The sequence below is a fragment of the Eleginops maclovinus genome, chromosome 20 (assembly GCF_036324505.1).
Source record: "Eleginops maclovinus isolate JMC-PN-2008 ecotype Puerto Natales chromosome 20, JC_Emac_rtc_rv5, whole genome shotgun sequence".
In the NCBI taxonomy this organism is placed as follows: Eukaryota; Metazoa; Chordata; class Actinopteri; order Perciformes; family Eleginopidae; genus Eleginops; species Eleginops maclovinus.
In genome coordinates this window covers 4,971,002-4,983,519 of record NC_086368.1, presented here as the reverse complement: position 1 = coordinate 4,983,519, position 12,518 = coordinate 4,971,002, and the positions used below count along the sequence as shown (strand labels likewise).

Genomic DNA, 12,518 nt, shown 5'->3' with positions numbered 1-12,518 from the left:
ATGATGAAGACTCAGGCTCATGCTGAAATGATGAAGACTCAGGCTCATTGTGAAGACATGATGAAGGCTCAGCTCAGGATGAGCCATGACGAAGACTCAGGCTCATGATGAAGACATGATGAAGACTCAGTCCCAGGATGAAGACATGATGAAGACTCAGGCTCATGGTGAAGACTTGATGAAGACTCAGGCTCATGGTGAAGACATGGTGAAACATGATGAAGACTCAGGCTCATGGTGAAGACATGTTGAAGACATGATGAAGGCTAAGGCTCATGGTGAAGACAGGATGAAGACTCGGGCTCATTCTGAAGACACAATGAAGAAGCACGCTCAATGTGAAGACAAGATGAAGACTCAGGCACATGGTGAAGACATGATGAAGATTCAGGCTCATTGTGAAGACATGATGAAGACTCAGGCTCATGCTGAAGACTCGGGCTCATTCTGAAGACACAATGAAGAAGCACGCTCAATGTGAAGAGAAGATGAAGACTCAGGCTCATGCTGAAGACAGGATGAAGACTCAGGCTCATTGTGAAGACATGATGAAGACTCAGGCTCATGCTGAAGACTCGGGCTCATTCTGAAGACACAATGAAGAAGCACGCTCAATGTGAAGACAAGATGAAGACTCAAGCTCATTGTGAAGACATGATGAAGACTCAGGCTCATGGTGTAGACATGGTGGAGCTCTCAATGCAATCCTTATCAACCTGAAGGACGATGAAAACATTGTTTTCAGATGTATCCTATAACAGCTTTGTTTCTGTAAAGCACATCAAACTACACTCCAGATGCTTCATCACCTGGCTAACACTGTTAGCTCATCCATGTCGTTAGCCAGTGATCTAACATTGCCCATGCTCTCCTACTTCACGTCTTTCGGTTTAGCTCTAAATTTTCTGTGTCATTCTCCAGATTGCAGTAGGGATAGTCAATTTTCTGACCACCAAGCTAGCTGGCTTTAGCGCAATTAGCTTCTCCCTGATGTAAACAAGGCATCCAAGCAACAGCGGCAATGATGCACAACTACAACAAAACATAAATAACAAAACATCTCTCTACAAGAAAGTTTATAGAAGGCAGACCTTTATAAATTATTAACTTATTAGTTCAAATCTAGCTGGAGAAACTGCACATACACAGAGACTATTTATGTAAATATTATCACATTTTCCCTTATAGAGACCTTCACGGTCAAGTGCCTTTAATGGTTGTCAATGCACTGTTATATAATCAGGTATTTAATGAGGAGAATTAAGTGTGATACAGGCCACACTATAACAACAGTGAAAACCAATCTCTACAGAAACATGCCTCTTCTTTGGGTTAGGGTAAGGGCTAAGTATTGTGTTGTGTCATAACAAATATATTTTGTAGTGCACATAATTTACAGCGAAGAGTGACTGTTGTAATTTGCTGTTACCGATGATGCGCTTTAACCTTTCAAGGCTTTTCCATCCCTGCTAGGAACTCTTCGAGTGGAGAAACAGCATGAAACACGGAGGCTTTGTTATTTCTCATTAGCTGATGCTTATCTTATCTGATCTTCACATTTACGTTTTAGTCATTTCAGCTGACTCTCTCATATTGAGCAGACGGGGGATCTCACTCAAGGACACACAGCAGCAAACATCTTTTCGTTTATCTTTCCTGTAACTCAGCTTCCTTTTAATCCGCCAATCAGAATGGACAAAGAGCAGCCGCTAACCACTTTCCACCTCTCTGCTGTATCTGTTTGTTTGCACATCTGTGTGTGTGTCCATTTCTGTCCCTGTTTTGTCTATGTGTGTGTATTTGTCTTTATGTGTATATGTGTTTCTGGTTAGAAGCTCTGCGGGGGGTGACTATGGTGGAGCTGGTGAAGAAGGAAGGCAGTACGCTGGGACTGACCATCTCCGGAGGTACGGACAAGGACGGGAAACCCCGGGTATCGAACCTGCGGCCTGGAGGGCTGGCAGCCAGGTGGGTGCAACACCAGTAAAGAATCAGTCCGAACATTGTGTCAGGGATGTTTGGTTTCCTGACATTTGTTCTATATAATTAGAAGATAAAAAAATATATATATATCTAAAGTAAAAATGTTCAATGAAAATAAAAGAATAAAGCTTTTTGTATAAACACAAGACATTTCAAGAAAACTGTCCAAAAACAGTTCAAATAAAATACAATAAAGATCTTTCTAAAATGAAAACACTGAAAAGAACAGTTTCTCACTGTATTACAATATAAAACATGTATATTACGATATATTCAGCGACATATCAATATTGTTAAATGAAGTAACATAATTATGAATAAATAACAAATGGTACGTCTCAAACGAGTGAAAATAAGAATGCCTATTGAAAAAGTGCCTGCAAGCTTTTAAAGTTTTAAATGTGATCAAATCGAAAGTCATTCGTACCCTCTTTTCCATTTTTCTTTTCTGTTGTGCAGGAGTGACCAGCTAAATGTCGGTGACTACATAAAGTCAGTGAATGGTATCAATCTGACCAAACTGCGGCACGAGGAGATCATCAGTTTACTGAAGAACGTCGGGGAGAGAGTTCTGTTGGAGGTGGAGTATGAGCTGCCCCCTACAGGTACATCACTTCAGCTCCACACACACACGTATACTGAAGATGGGCAGATATTTCAGCGTTTCCCAAACTTTTTTGCGGCGCACCCCCTTCTACGTCCCAACCGGGTTGAACGCACCCCCCAAAAAAACGCAACAAAAGGAAAAAACGCAACAAAACTTTGTTATATCGCCATATAAATAACTTGTCATGAGACGTTCAATTGACAGTTTCCCTGATTTCAGCCAGTTAATCATATTTGAAAGAATGAATGAAACGAGTTGGCGCTCATATATCCTAGGCTACAGTATTAGTTTTTTTATTTAAAATAAAAGGGATTACAAAGGAAATGTTTATTGTTCCTGTTTTTTATTGTAGCCTATGGAAAAAGCCCACTTAAAAAACAACACTGTAATATTTTTACACCAGACCACCATTACATGTTTCATCTCGCGCACCCCACCACACTTTAGGAATCCCTGTTGTAGGTGATTGTTAAAGCTTGTGGGAAAAAAAGTGTGATGCTGACAAAAAATTAGAACTCTGAGAGTAGGTAAGTCATGCTCAGGGCAACTTTACACTTGTTTATGATAAGGCTGTTGTGGTAGTTAGAAGAATCATCAGGTTCATCGCCAAGTAGGTTTACACTAATGCAAGGAAGGTGTAGTAGGTGTAAAATGGTTCATATATTCACACATAAGAGGAATTAGATTATTAAAACAAAGCAAGTACTGTATAAAACTATGTAAATCCCTATTTAAAGTAAAATGAAATACATGTCTGCAAGGAATTAAAAAATATATATATATATATACAACAAACAATGTACAAGCATATGACAAATTAATAAAACGTGTGCAGTGTTTCAAAACTTTAATGGAAAAAGGTCTGTTTTTAAAGAGATAGCAATGTGTTTTGTATCAGGAATGATGTAATGATCTTCCCCTGGGAATTTCAAAACATTTGTGTCTTCTGATCGGAGGGATTGGCCACAATCTTTCCTGAAATATAATGTTTACATCACTGAGAGTTGGTGCCTTTATTGAGATGCTATTTGTATGGTGGCTGACAAGTGCAAAAGCGCTACAACGGCCCCAAAGTTTCCATTCGGATACAAATAAAAACGTTGTGAATGAAAAATGCTGTGTGTTTGAAGAATTCAAACACAACTGAAATGGGGACACTAAAAAGTAATGCACACAAGTGGGACCGGAGAACATGTTAACCTTTGGGGATTATAAAGTTGGCCAACTATCTCTGTTGGTGGAAAGTTACCCAAAATTTACGTTTTACTAACTTATTATAACAACCTGATCCAACGATTCCTTCCGATATTACTGGGTTAGTTAGGTTTGCTACAAGATCTGAAAATATTTTGGATTTATATTTGTTTCTTGTTGGTTTCTAGAAATTACTTAATTTGCATGTGTTTTGGCCCATTTGGGTTTTTATATTTGCGACGTTTTTGAAACTGCAGCGTGCGGGAATGTTTTGGGTCCTTGTAGTGACTTTGCACCTGTCGGCCACCATAGGATTTGTTCACCATGAATATCATACACAAGGGAATAATGCTACTATTTAAATGAAAAACATTGGAACAGGTTTGTTGGACACAATATGCTCTTGAGAATACAATTATTGTCACTGTACTTTATTAAAGTGCAATTTGAGGCAAAATTATTGTAATATAAGCAGCCACAGTAGACCCCATAAAGACGAACATAGGTATTACAATTTTCATGAGCATGATGTTACATTTTGTGTAAGGGAACAAAAACCTTGATTTCTCACGATAATGGAACAATAGAAGTAAATTATGCTTAGAAATAGACAAACAGCTAGCACAAATTATTTCTCTCTCCTTCCCTCACAGCTCCAGACAGCACCTCAGGGGTTATATCAAAGACAATCGACATCTGTTTGCACAAGGAGGGAAACAGCTTTGGATTCGTGATGAGAGGTAACAGCCAAACAATAAAAAAAAATGTCTTTGAACTATGTGAAAAAATGAACACTACACCATAGTGGAATTGTGTCACATATTAAGAAGTCCTTATTTATTTATTTGCGTTGGCACCAAAAAAATAAAACGTAGCTGTTAAAATCTATATTTACTGATATATTTGATCTAACATGGCATTACAATGGGTAACAAAAATGTCACATTTCTGTCACATTAACATAAATATGTGGACTCTTCATTTCTTTTACATGATCCCCTGCTTTCCAGCAAGACATTTGTTTCTGTTATTTTGTCCTGTTGGTGTAGACATATTTGTGAGGTATTATTGAGGTTTTAGCTTAGCCCCTTACAGCCAGACATGTTTTTACACAAACTTCACAATATTTAGAGGTGAAAGGTTTCAGGACAATGAACGAGATGTTGAAATAAACAAAGTCGGTGCAGTTTTTTTTTTTTTGTGTAAACAGATTTATCATTTACTTTACCTGCAGGGGGTTCACACGAAGACTGGCACAAGTCACGCCCCCTAGTGGTGACCTACGTCAGGCCAGGAGGGCCTGCAGACAGGTACTGAAGGCACAAACACACACATGGTGAAGACGAACATCCTTTTCTAAAATATTAATAGAAATAATAAGGTGATTGAATACTCCATTACAAGAAAAAGTTTTGAATTCAAAATGAATACCAGGAAGAGTTGTTCACTATGCAGAATACTTCTTTTCAATTTCATATCAATTTTTTTTATAAGTGCAAAATAGCTACTAACTGTGAGTGTTATTAAAATATGGTGGAGTAAACGTACACTACTGTTTTTTTAACTCCAAAATGTAATGAAGTAGAAGTCAAATATGTGAAAATTGGTACTAAAGTATAATACTCGAGTAAATTGGTTACATTCCACCACTGACACCGCTGACATTAGCTATTCATTTTGTCTTGTTCCTTTTTCTTAATTTTCCTTATTGGTGTATTTGTTGTTAAATGTCGGAATTGTTATTGAATTTATTAATTTGCATAGTTTACCTTCTTGGAATCATATGTATCGAGTGTGTCACAATCTTTTGAAGCTTCACCTGTATTTACTTATTTTCACTTATGTTTGCCATAGCACTGTGAGCTGCAACATGTGTATTAAGATACAAATAAGACATTGCAAAGCAAACTCTCAAGCACTGAAAGAGGGAAAATGTTGTTTTAAAGAGCAAGTACCCGAAAAAAAAGAGATTTCTAGGAAAAATGAAAGCCAAGTACCCAATGACCTCTATTGAGTTTACACTAACAGCAGCACGGAGTCAGGAGTGTAGGAGATTTGTCTTCATGCCATTAAACCTCGAGGATAATATTGTCACTTCCTGTCATCGTCACTGTTATGTTGACAGTTATGTGTTACTCATAGCTGCAGCGGCATGAATCACCTCGTATCCCTTTAATGTCGCCATCATGTGTCTGTCTCCATATTTAAGTTCTAATCCCTAACATTTCCATATTAATGTCAGCTTTGTGACTTTTCAAGTGATGTAGCGCAAGAGTGATTCAGCCTTCTGTTCATCCAGGTCGGGATTTCTTTGACATTTACACCATTTGAAATGTTGCTATACGGAATAAAGATGCCTTGCCATTTCCATTTTGGATTAATTAACAGTGAAACAGGTTGTGTATACGCAGTGAATTTAAGAGAAAAAAAGAACACAGATGAAGACACTATTTGTTGTTGTTTTTTTCTTTTAAATTGTCACCAATACGATACAGATTGCGCTACAACAGCCCAAAGCACTTTCGTTTGAAGAAACGCACATTGCAATGAAGAATGCAAATATAAAAACACGAATGTGCCGAAACATGCAAAAGAAGAAATCATCTTCACTAACTTGACAGCACGTGTAGCATTTAGAAATACTCACTACTTGCACAGAGTTTATTAAAAGCTCTGCATAAACGAAACACTGCAAAAGAAAAAACGCTACAAATAAACTGTCTCTGTCGCAGAGCTAGCCTGTTTCCTAATTCCAATAGTTTTTCAGTATTTTTGAAAGAACTGGGTTAGCTAGTTAGCTTACAGCTTATCTGCAGTTATATTTGAATGAGTCATGTGATCACATGTTTAAAACAAGCCTATGAAACATACATTTCAGCTACGTTTCCAGTGACAGTTGACCAACTTTATAATCCCTGAACTTCAACAAGCATTCAGCTGTGTGCCTAACTTTAGCATCTCCTGGTTTCTGTGTTTTATTAACAGCGTTTAGCTTAGTAGCACATTTAGAGAAGATGTAATAAGAAGGAACCCTTAATTGTCCCACAGAGGGGAAATTTACATTCTGTATTTGACCCATCCTAGTGTTAGGAGCAGTGGGCTGCCATATGTATGAGCAGTGTAGGGAACGGTGCCTTAGTCAGGGACATCTCTGTAGTACTGGGTCTTTCGAGGACTTTATCCGGTGACCTTCCGGTTCCCAAGCCAATTCCCTACGACTTTGCCACCACCGCCCGTTTTTGAAAATGCTTTGCCTGTGTTTTGGAATGTTTGTGTTTTTATATTTGCATTGTTTTTGAAACTGCAGTGAGTTTCTCCTAAGGGAAGTTTGTTGGCATTGTAGTGCGTTTGCACCTGTCAGCCAATGCAGTATTGCCATTAGAAAAATGCATTCTTTCCCAGCTGTGTCTATGCTTTTACTCCAGCCAAGATACAGGAAAATATCAAAAATATAAAGTGTCACCCCTCCTCTGATCACTCGCAGCTTCAATCACTCGGATGCTAGACTTTGAAAACTGAGATGCTATTTTTATTCTAGTAGCAACTATCTGTGAAAAATTGAACGCAGGAAGAAATTAGGACACATGCAAAAAGCTAGGAAGAATGACAGTTATTAAGTCTAATGTTCAGTCGGATACATGAATGAATGCATGCTCTAGCAGAAGTTGTCAAAATTGATTGCAAATCAATCATTGCTTCACACACACTGACAGCCTTGGACAATACCAAGAATAAATCATACTTTTGCATTATTTTGCCCAAAGCTCATCCTACACTCCAAAAAAATAAATCTGCTTCAAAATGTGGGTCAGTCCAGGGGTAACGAATGCGATGTTCATGCTGCTTTATATCCCATTTTTATGCCAATTGGAGAAAAGCTAATCCGTAGCACCATGCAATCCCAGGACTGCCTTCATTATTCAGCACTTCCAGTGGGAATTAATGCACCAACTCTGAAAGTTTAAGAGACATGCTGCTTTATGTAGGACCTGGAAAAGATGTTGTTACGGCTATATCTTACGAACAGAATAAAATTGCATCTCCTAAAACAAAACTTATGTCGGTGAGGTTGAAAATACTTTTAATAAGACTCTTAAGAGAGAGAGAATTATCTCTAAAGGGAAAGCTACTCTCACTCTTACCACTGTCGGTTATATTGATCCCTGAAAGAATACATGACAAATAAAATATGCTGTCCATTACATATCACTTGTTAGATGCTTTAATCCAAAGCGATTTACATAAATCCAATATGTGGACAATCCACACTGTAGCAGTTAGGGGTGAAGTGTCTTGCCCAGCATGACAACAACATGCTGACTGCAGTGGGACTCAAACCTACCCTCTCCTGATCCAAAGATCAGTGCACTATCCCACTGCGCCACAGCCATCGTGTCCATGTAGCAAGATGGTGACAACCAGACTGAAAAAGAACTGTATAAAAAAAATGTATTTACTTGTAAAGCAATATAATATATTGACATATATATAACGTTTTTTTGCCAATTGCAGATGTTATATATTTGCAACTTATATTTGATCTACCAATCCTTTTTTTCATTTAAGGTGTTTTGCACACAGATTGTTGATCTGTTCACACACATAATAATGGCACAAATCTACCTATCTCCATATACGAAACTTAAAATTGGACCAAATAGAATGATGGGTGGCATTAGATTAGGGTTACACAATATTCAGTTTCTTTAATGAGGAAAAACTACTCCGCCATTATTGCTCTGCCTACGTGTTTTCCTGGGACATCCAACTGCTTTTGGTATCAATTTTGTTGCCTAGGTTTTTGCAAAGACTTATATTTGACCCCATATTTCTAGTAAAACTTCATTTCTAAAATACTGTACATCAATCAGACATCCTCATCCCAGCCTTAATAAAGCCCCTGGGCCTGAGCTTAGTGTGCATCATGTTGTTGGAAAGCTTCAGGGCGAGTATCGTGCTTTACAACTCCTGGCTGCTCTGATGACAGCTCTGCATTACTCACTCTCCGGCATCATGCATAAAACATCCACCAGCTCTTTAATGCATGAATCTTTTTGCATGAAAAAAACAAACAAAATGCAGCAAAAATAAATGAATAAATAGTAGCCTGAAATGTGCCATTAAGTGATTTTAGAATATGGAGAAACTATTGTTTTTAGGAGGGAATTAACATAATTAAATGGTTAGTGGTAAAACTAGATAACATGGTGTTGTGTTCAATCCTAATATTTTAAATACTGCAAACCAGAGCAGGATAATCTGTCATCTAACTGCTGGTTCCACTGTTTGTCCTCCATTTGAACTGGATGATAAATTATAAGTCTCAGACAGATGAGAGAGGATGAGATCAGAAAGATGAAGGCTAGTTCAGGTGGGAGAAGAGAGAGGCTTGGAACAAGTAGGACAGCAAGGAAGTTAGACCAAAAATAAGAGAGGTGTTAAAAGATAGAAATCTGTTTGAAAGTAAGGCTTGCAGAAAAAGTTGTGAGAGGAAAGAAACTTCCACAGAAAGATATGAGAGGAAGGCGTTAGAGGAAGTTGGAGATGATGAGAAAAGTAATTCATTTTGACATGGTTGTTCCCTGTTTTCAAACAGTACATAAATGTATTTGCTTTATGTTATAAAGGATGTTACCGAATCAAAACAAATATGATACATTTAACCCTTATACAGTGGAGGTAGCAATGAGTGAAAAAAATAGCTCAAAACGATAGCTCATATAAGGGATTTTCCAAGGTCTTTTATTTTGAGGGGGGGGGGGGGGGGGGCAGTTTTTAATGTATTCTTATCTAAATACAGAGGGACTATAGTGTCCTCAGACAATGTCAGGACATTCTGATGTACAGTTTCAAAATAATAGACCTAAAAAATCACTCAGATTATTTTGTTATCAGAACTATTAAATACAATTCACTTTTGGTCATATCTCAGAAATATGTGGCCCTAATCCTCTTTTGTAAATATTTAGATTGCAGGAGGCACAGTATTTGTTGTATGGTGCTGCAGAGATGTTCCAGCCTACAAATTGTGTTAAGAAAATGTCTTTATTTGGTGCGAATCACACCATGATCATTTCAAATATATCTTCCAATTATAATGATGCAAAGATTAACAATTGTTTCAACATTGTGAATCACATCACATCGATCACAATCCGCAATAGTTTTCCAAATCGTGCAGCTCTAATTTGCTACAATAATTTGGGTTTGTCTATGTTTCGATATTCTTGTGTTTCTTCATGAAATATTGTACTTTAACTACAGATTAATTTTGATTGTCTGTGTGTTCAGAGAAGGAACTCTGCGTCCCGGTGATCGTCTCCTCAGTGTGGACGGCGTGCCGCTGCACAACGCCAACCACTGCGATGCCCTCAGTGTGTTGTCTCAGTGTGGCCAGGAAGCCTTGTTCCAGATAGAGTATGACATCACTATCATGGGTGAGACACACACACACACACACACACACACACACACACACACACACACACACACACACATACTCAAACACACAGACAAAACAACTTTAAAATGGCACTGGTGGTACAAAAATGAGTCCTTAAGATGCTAGTTAGCACTTTAGCACTTCTGGTAACCTTGTTTTCAAGGTCATTTTTTTATTAGTTGTCTAATGAAAGGTCTGTGGTTAACACCAGCTTATAAGATTTTCATGTTTTGTTCTATACGTCGATAAATACCCCACTGATGAACTGTCGACTGCTGAGTGGCTAAATGAGTTTTAACAGAAGCCCCCTTCAGCTTAGCCGTGGTGACTTAAAGTCATGCTATGGCCATGTAGTTTATTCATAGTATTTTACAATTTATTTAATTTGGCTTATGCTTTCATCCAAAGTTACTAACAATAAGTACAAAAACCATTAAGAGTCAAACTCCGAACACCAAAGAAAGTGCAGATATACAGTATTCATTTCAACTCCTGACAATTTTTCTCTGTGTTGGAATTCAACGGACACTGGAATGGCTGCCATACATGTAGAGATAAAGATTTAAGAAAAATGTGGAGTGGTCTTTTGTCCAGAGCTAAATATATATATAGTGTATATATATAGAGTGTAAATATGTAATCTCTACACCACTCTATCATTAAAATCAGATGTGTTTTGTCCCTGTCTTAGTAATGTCATCTCCATCTCAGGCTGAGCTCTGCATTTTTTTTGTAAAACTGCTCAATTTAACTTACCCAGGATGCATTAAGAATCCCTCTGTCATCACTTTTTTCCTCAAGCTGGCATACTTCTCATGTTGGTGATACAGAATGTAAAAGGTTCGCTGCTACAGCATGTCCCTGTGGTTCTGTCATATCACAGGAGTGGCAGATCACAGTTACGACCAAAATGTGTATCATTGATATTCCCCAGACACAGTAACGAATGCCTCTGGGCCGCTGTTAGTGGAAATAGTAAAGTCGCCGGGAGCAACACTGGGTATCACGATGACATCGGCCAATCATCGGAACAAGCAGGTCATCGTCATCGACCGGGTTAAACCTGGCAGCGTGGTAGACAGGTACACAAACACACACACACACACATATTTTTTCACGTGTCCCCCTGCAGTTTGTCCTTGGTGTACTTCAAATGAAATAACTCCTGAGTCGGTGTTCAAGGTTTAAACAGAATTTATGTTCTGCTTTTTTTAATGGTTCTCAAGTCTCAGGATACATGCAGGCTTAATGTGGTGAAGGTCACATACAGCCAGAAAGAAACTCCAAATATTTTTCTGGGAAAATATATTCGTACTGAATATGGATTCACAGCCTCATTACCATATTCTCCTCAAACCACATAGAACAGCACACAACGATAAAGCAGTAAAGGACAGTGCTATTAGAAAGTAATTGGGATTGAAATTAGGGATAAGGCATCAATATTAAGTCAATTTGTTTAATCTTAGACCATATATAGAAGTGTTGACCTGACAAGAAGCATTACAACGAAGAGGAATCTGTAATATAAAAATGTGATAGAAATGTAACTACAGCAAATCACATGTTTTAGTTCAGGAAGCTCATGTGTTTCTTATGACCCTTTTCAGTTCTGAAACCTTTGCAGTACTCTTACATACGTATATTGTATATTAATGCAATGTATTCTCCCTCTGTCTATCACACTTGCACGCACACACACACACACACACACACACACACACACACACACACACACACACACACACACACACACACACACACACACACACACACACACACACACACACACACACACACACACACACACACACAGGCTGTTATTTCAGCCTAATAACTAATACAGACAGTAGCAGACAGGATATTTCCCAAGCCTCAGTCTGGCTCTAAAATATACATGAAGCACTTGAACTCTGTCATTGCTGGTATCCAAACAACATTTTGGTTCTGTTTGGTATCCAAACAGAACCAAAATGAGGCAAAGTATTCCTGTAGTGGCAAATAAACTCTATTTCTTTCTCCTGCATTTTTGTACTTATTCTCCCTGTGTCTGTTTGTACCAGATGTGGAGCGTTGCATGCTGGGGATCATCTGCTCTCCATAGATGGGACCTCGACAGAACACTGTACGGTCCTGGAGGCAACACAGCTAATAGCAAGCACAACAGAACTGGTGAAACTAGAAATCCTCCCCTCCCATCAAACAAGGCTGACTGGGAAACAGCACGACACAGGTGGGTGAAAAGAGTTTAGAGCCTCCTGGATGTGGGACCTTGGTTCTCTTCAAGTTTTT

General features: G+C 38.3%; 1 protein-coding gene across 1 annotated transcript in view; it reads left to right on the top strand.

Moving 5' to 3' along the window:
* The window catches only part of LOC134883617 (glutamate receptor-interacting protein 2-like), a 177,995-nt gene that overhangs the window by 128,208 nt on the left and 37,269 nt on the right, over window positions 1–12,518 (top strand). The window contains exons 3-9 of the mRNA XM_063912076.1: window positions 1,833–1,968; window positions 2,443–2,588; window positions 4,438–4,524; window positions 5,019–5,094; window positions 10,076–10,221; window positions 11,161–11,308; window positions 12,290–12,459. Of these exons, the coding sequence (XP_063768146.1) occupies window positions 1,833–1,968; window positions 2,443–2,588; window positions 4,438–4,524; window positions 5,019–5,094; window positions 10,076–10,221; window positions 11,161–11,308; window positions 12,290–12,459 (909 nt within the window). The remainder of the gene's footprint in view (window positions 1–1,832; window positions 1,969–2,442; window positions 2,589–4,437; window positions 4,525–5,018; window positions 5,095–10,075; window positions 10,222–11,160; window positions 11,309–12,289; window positions 12,460–12,518) is intronic.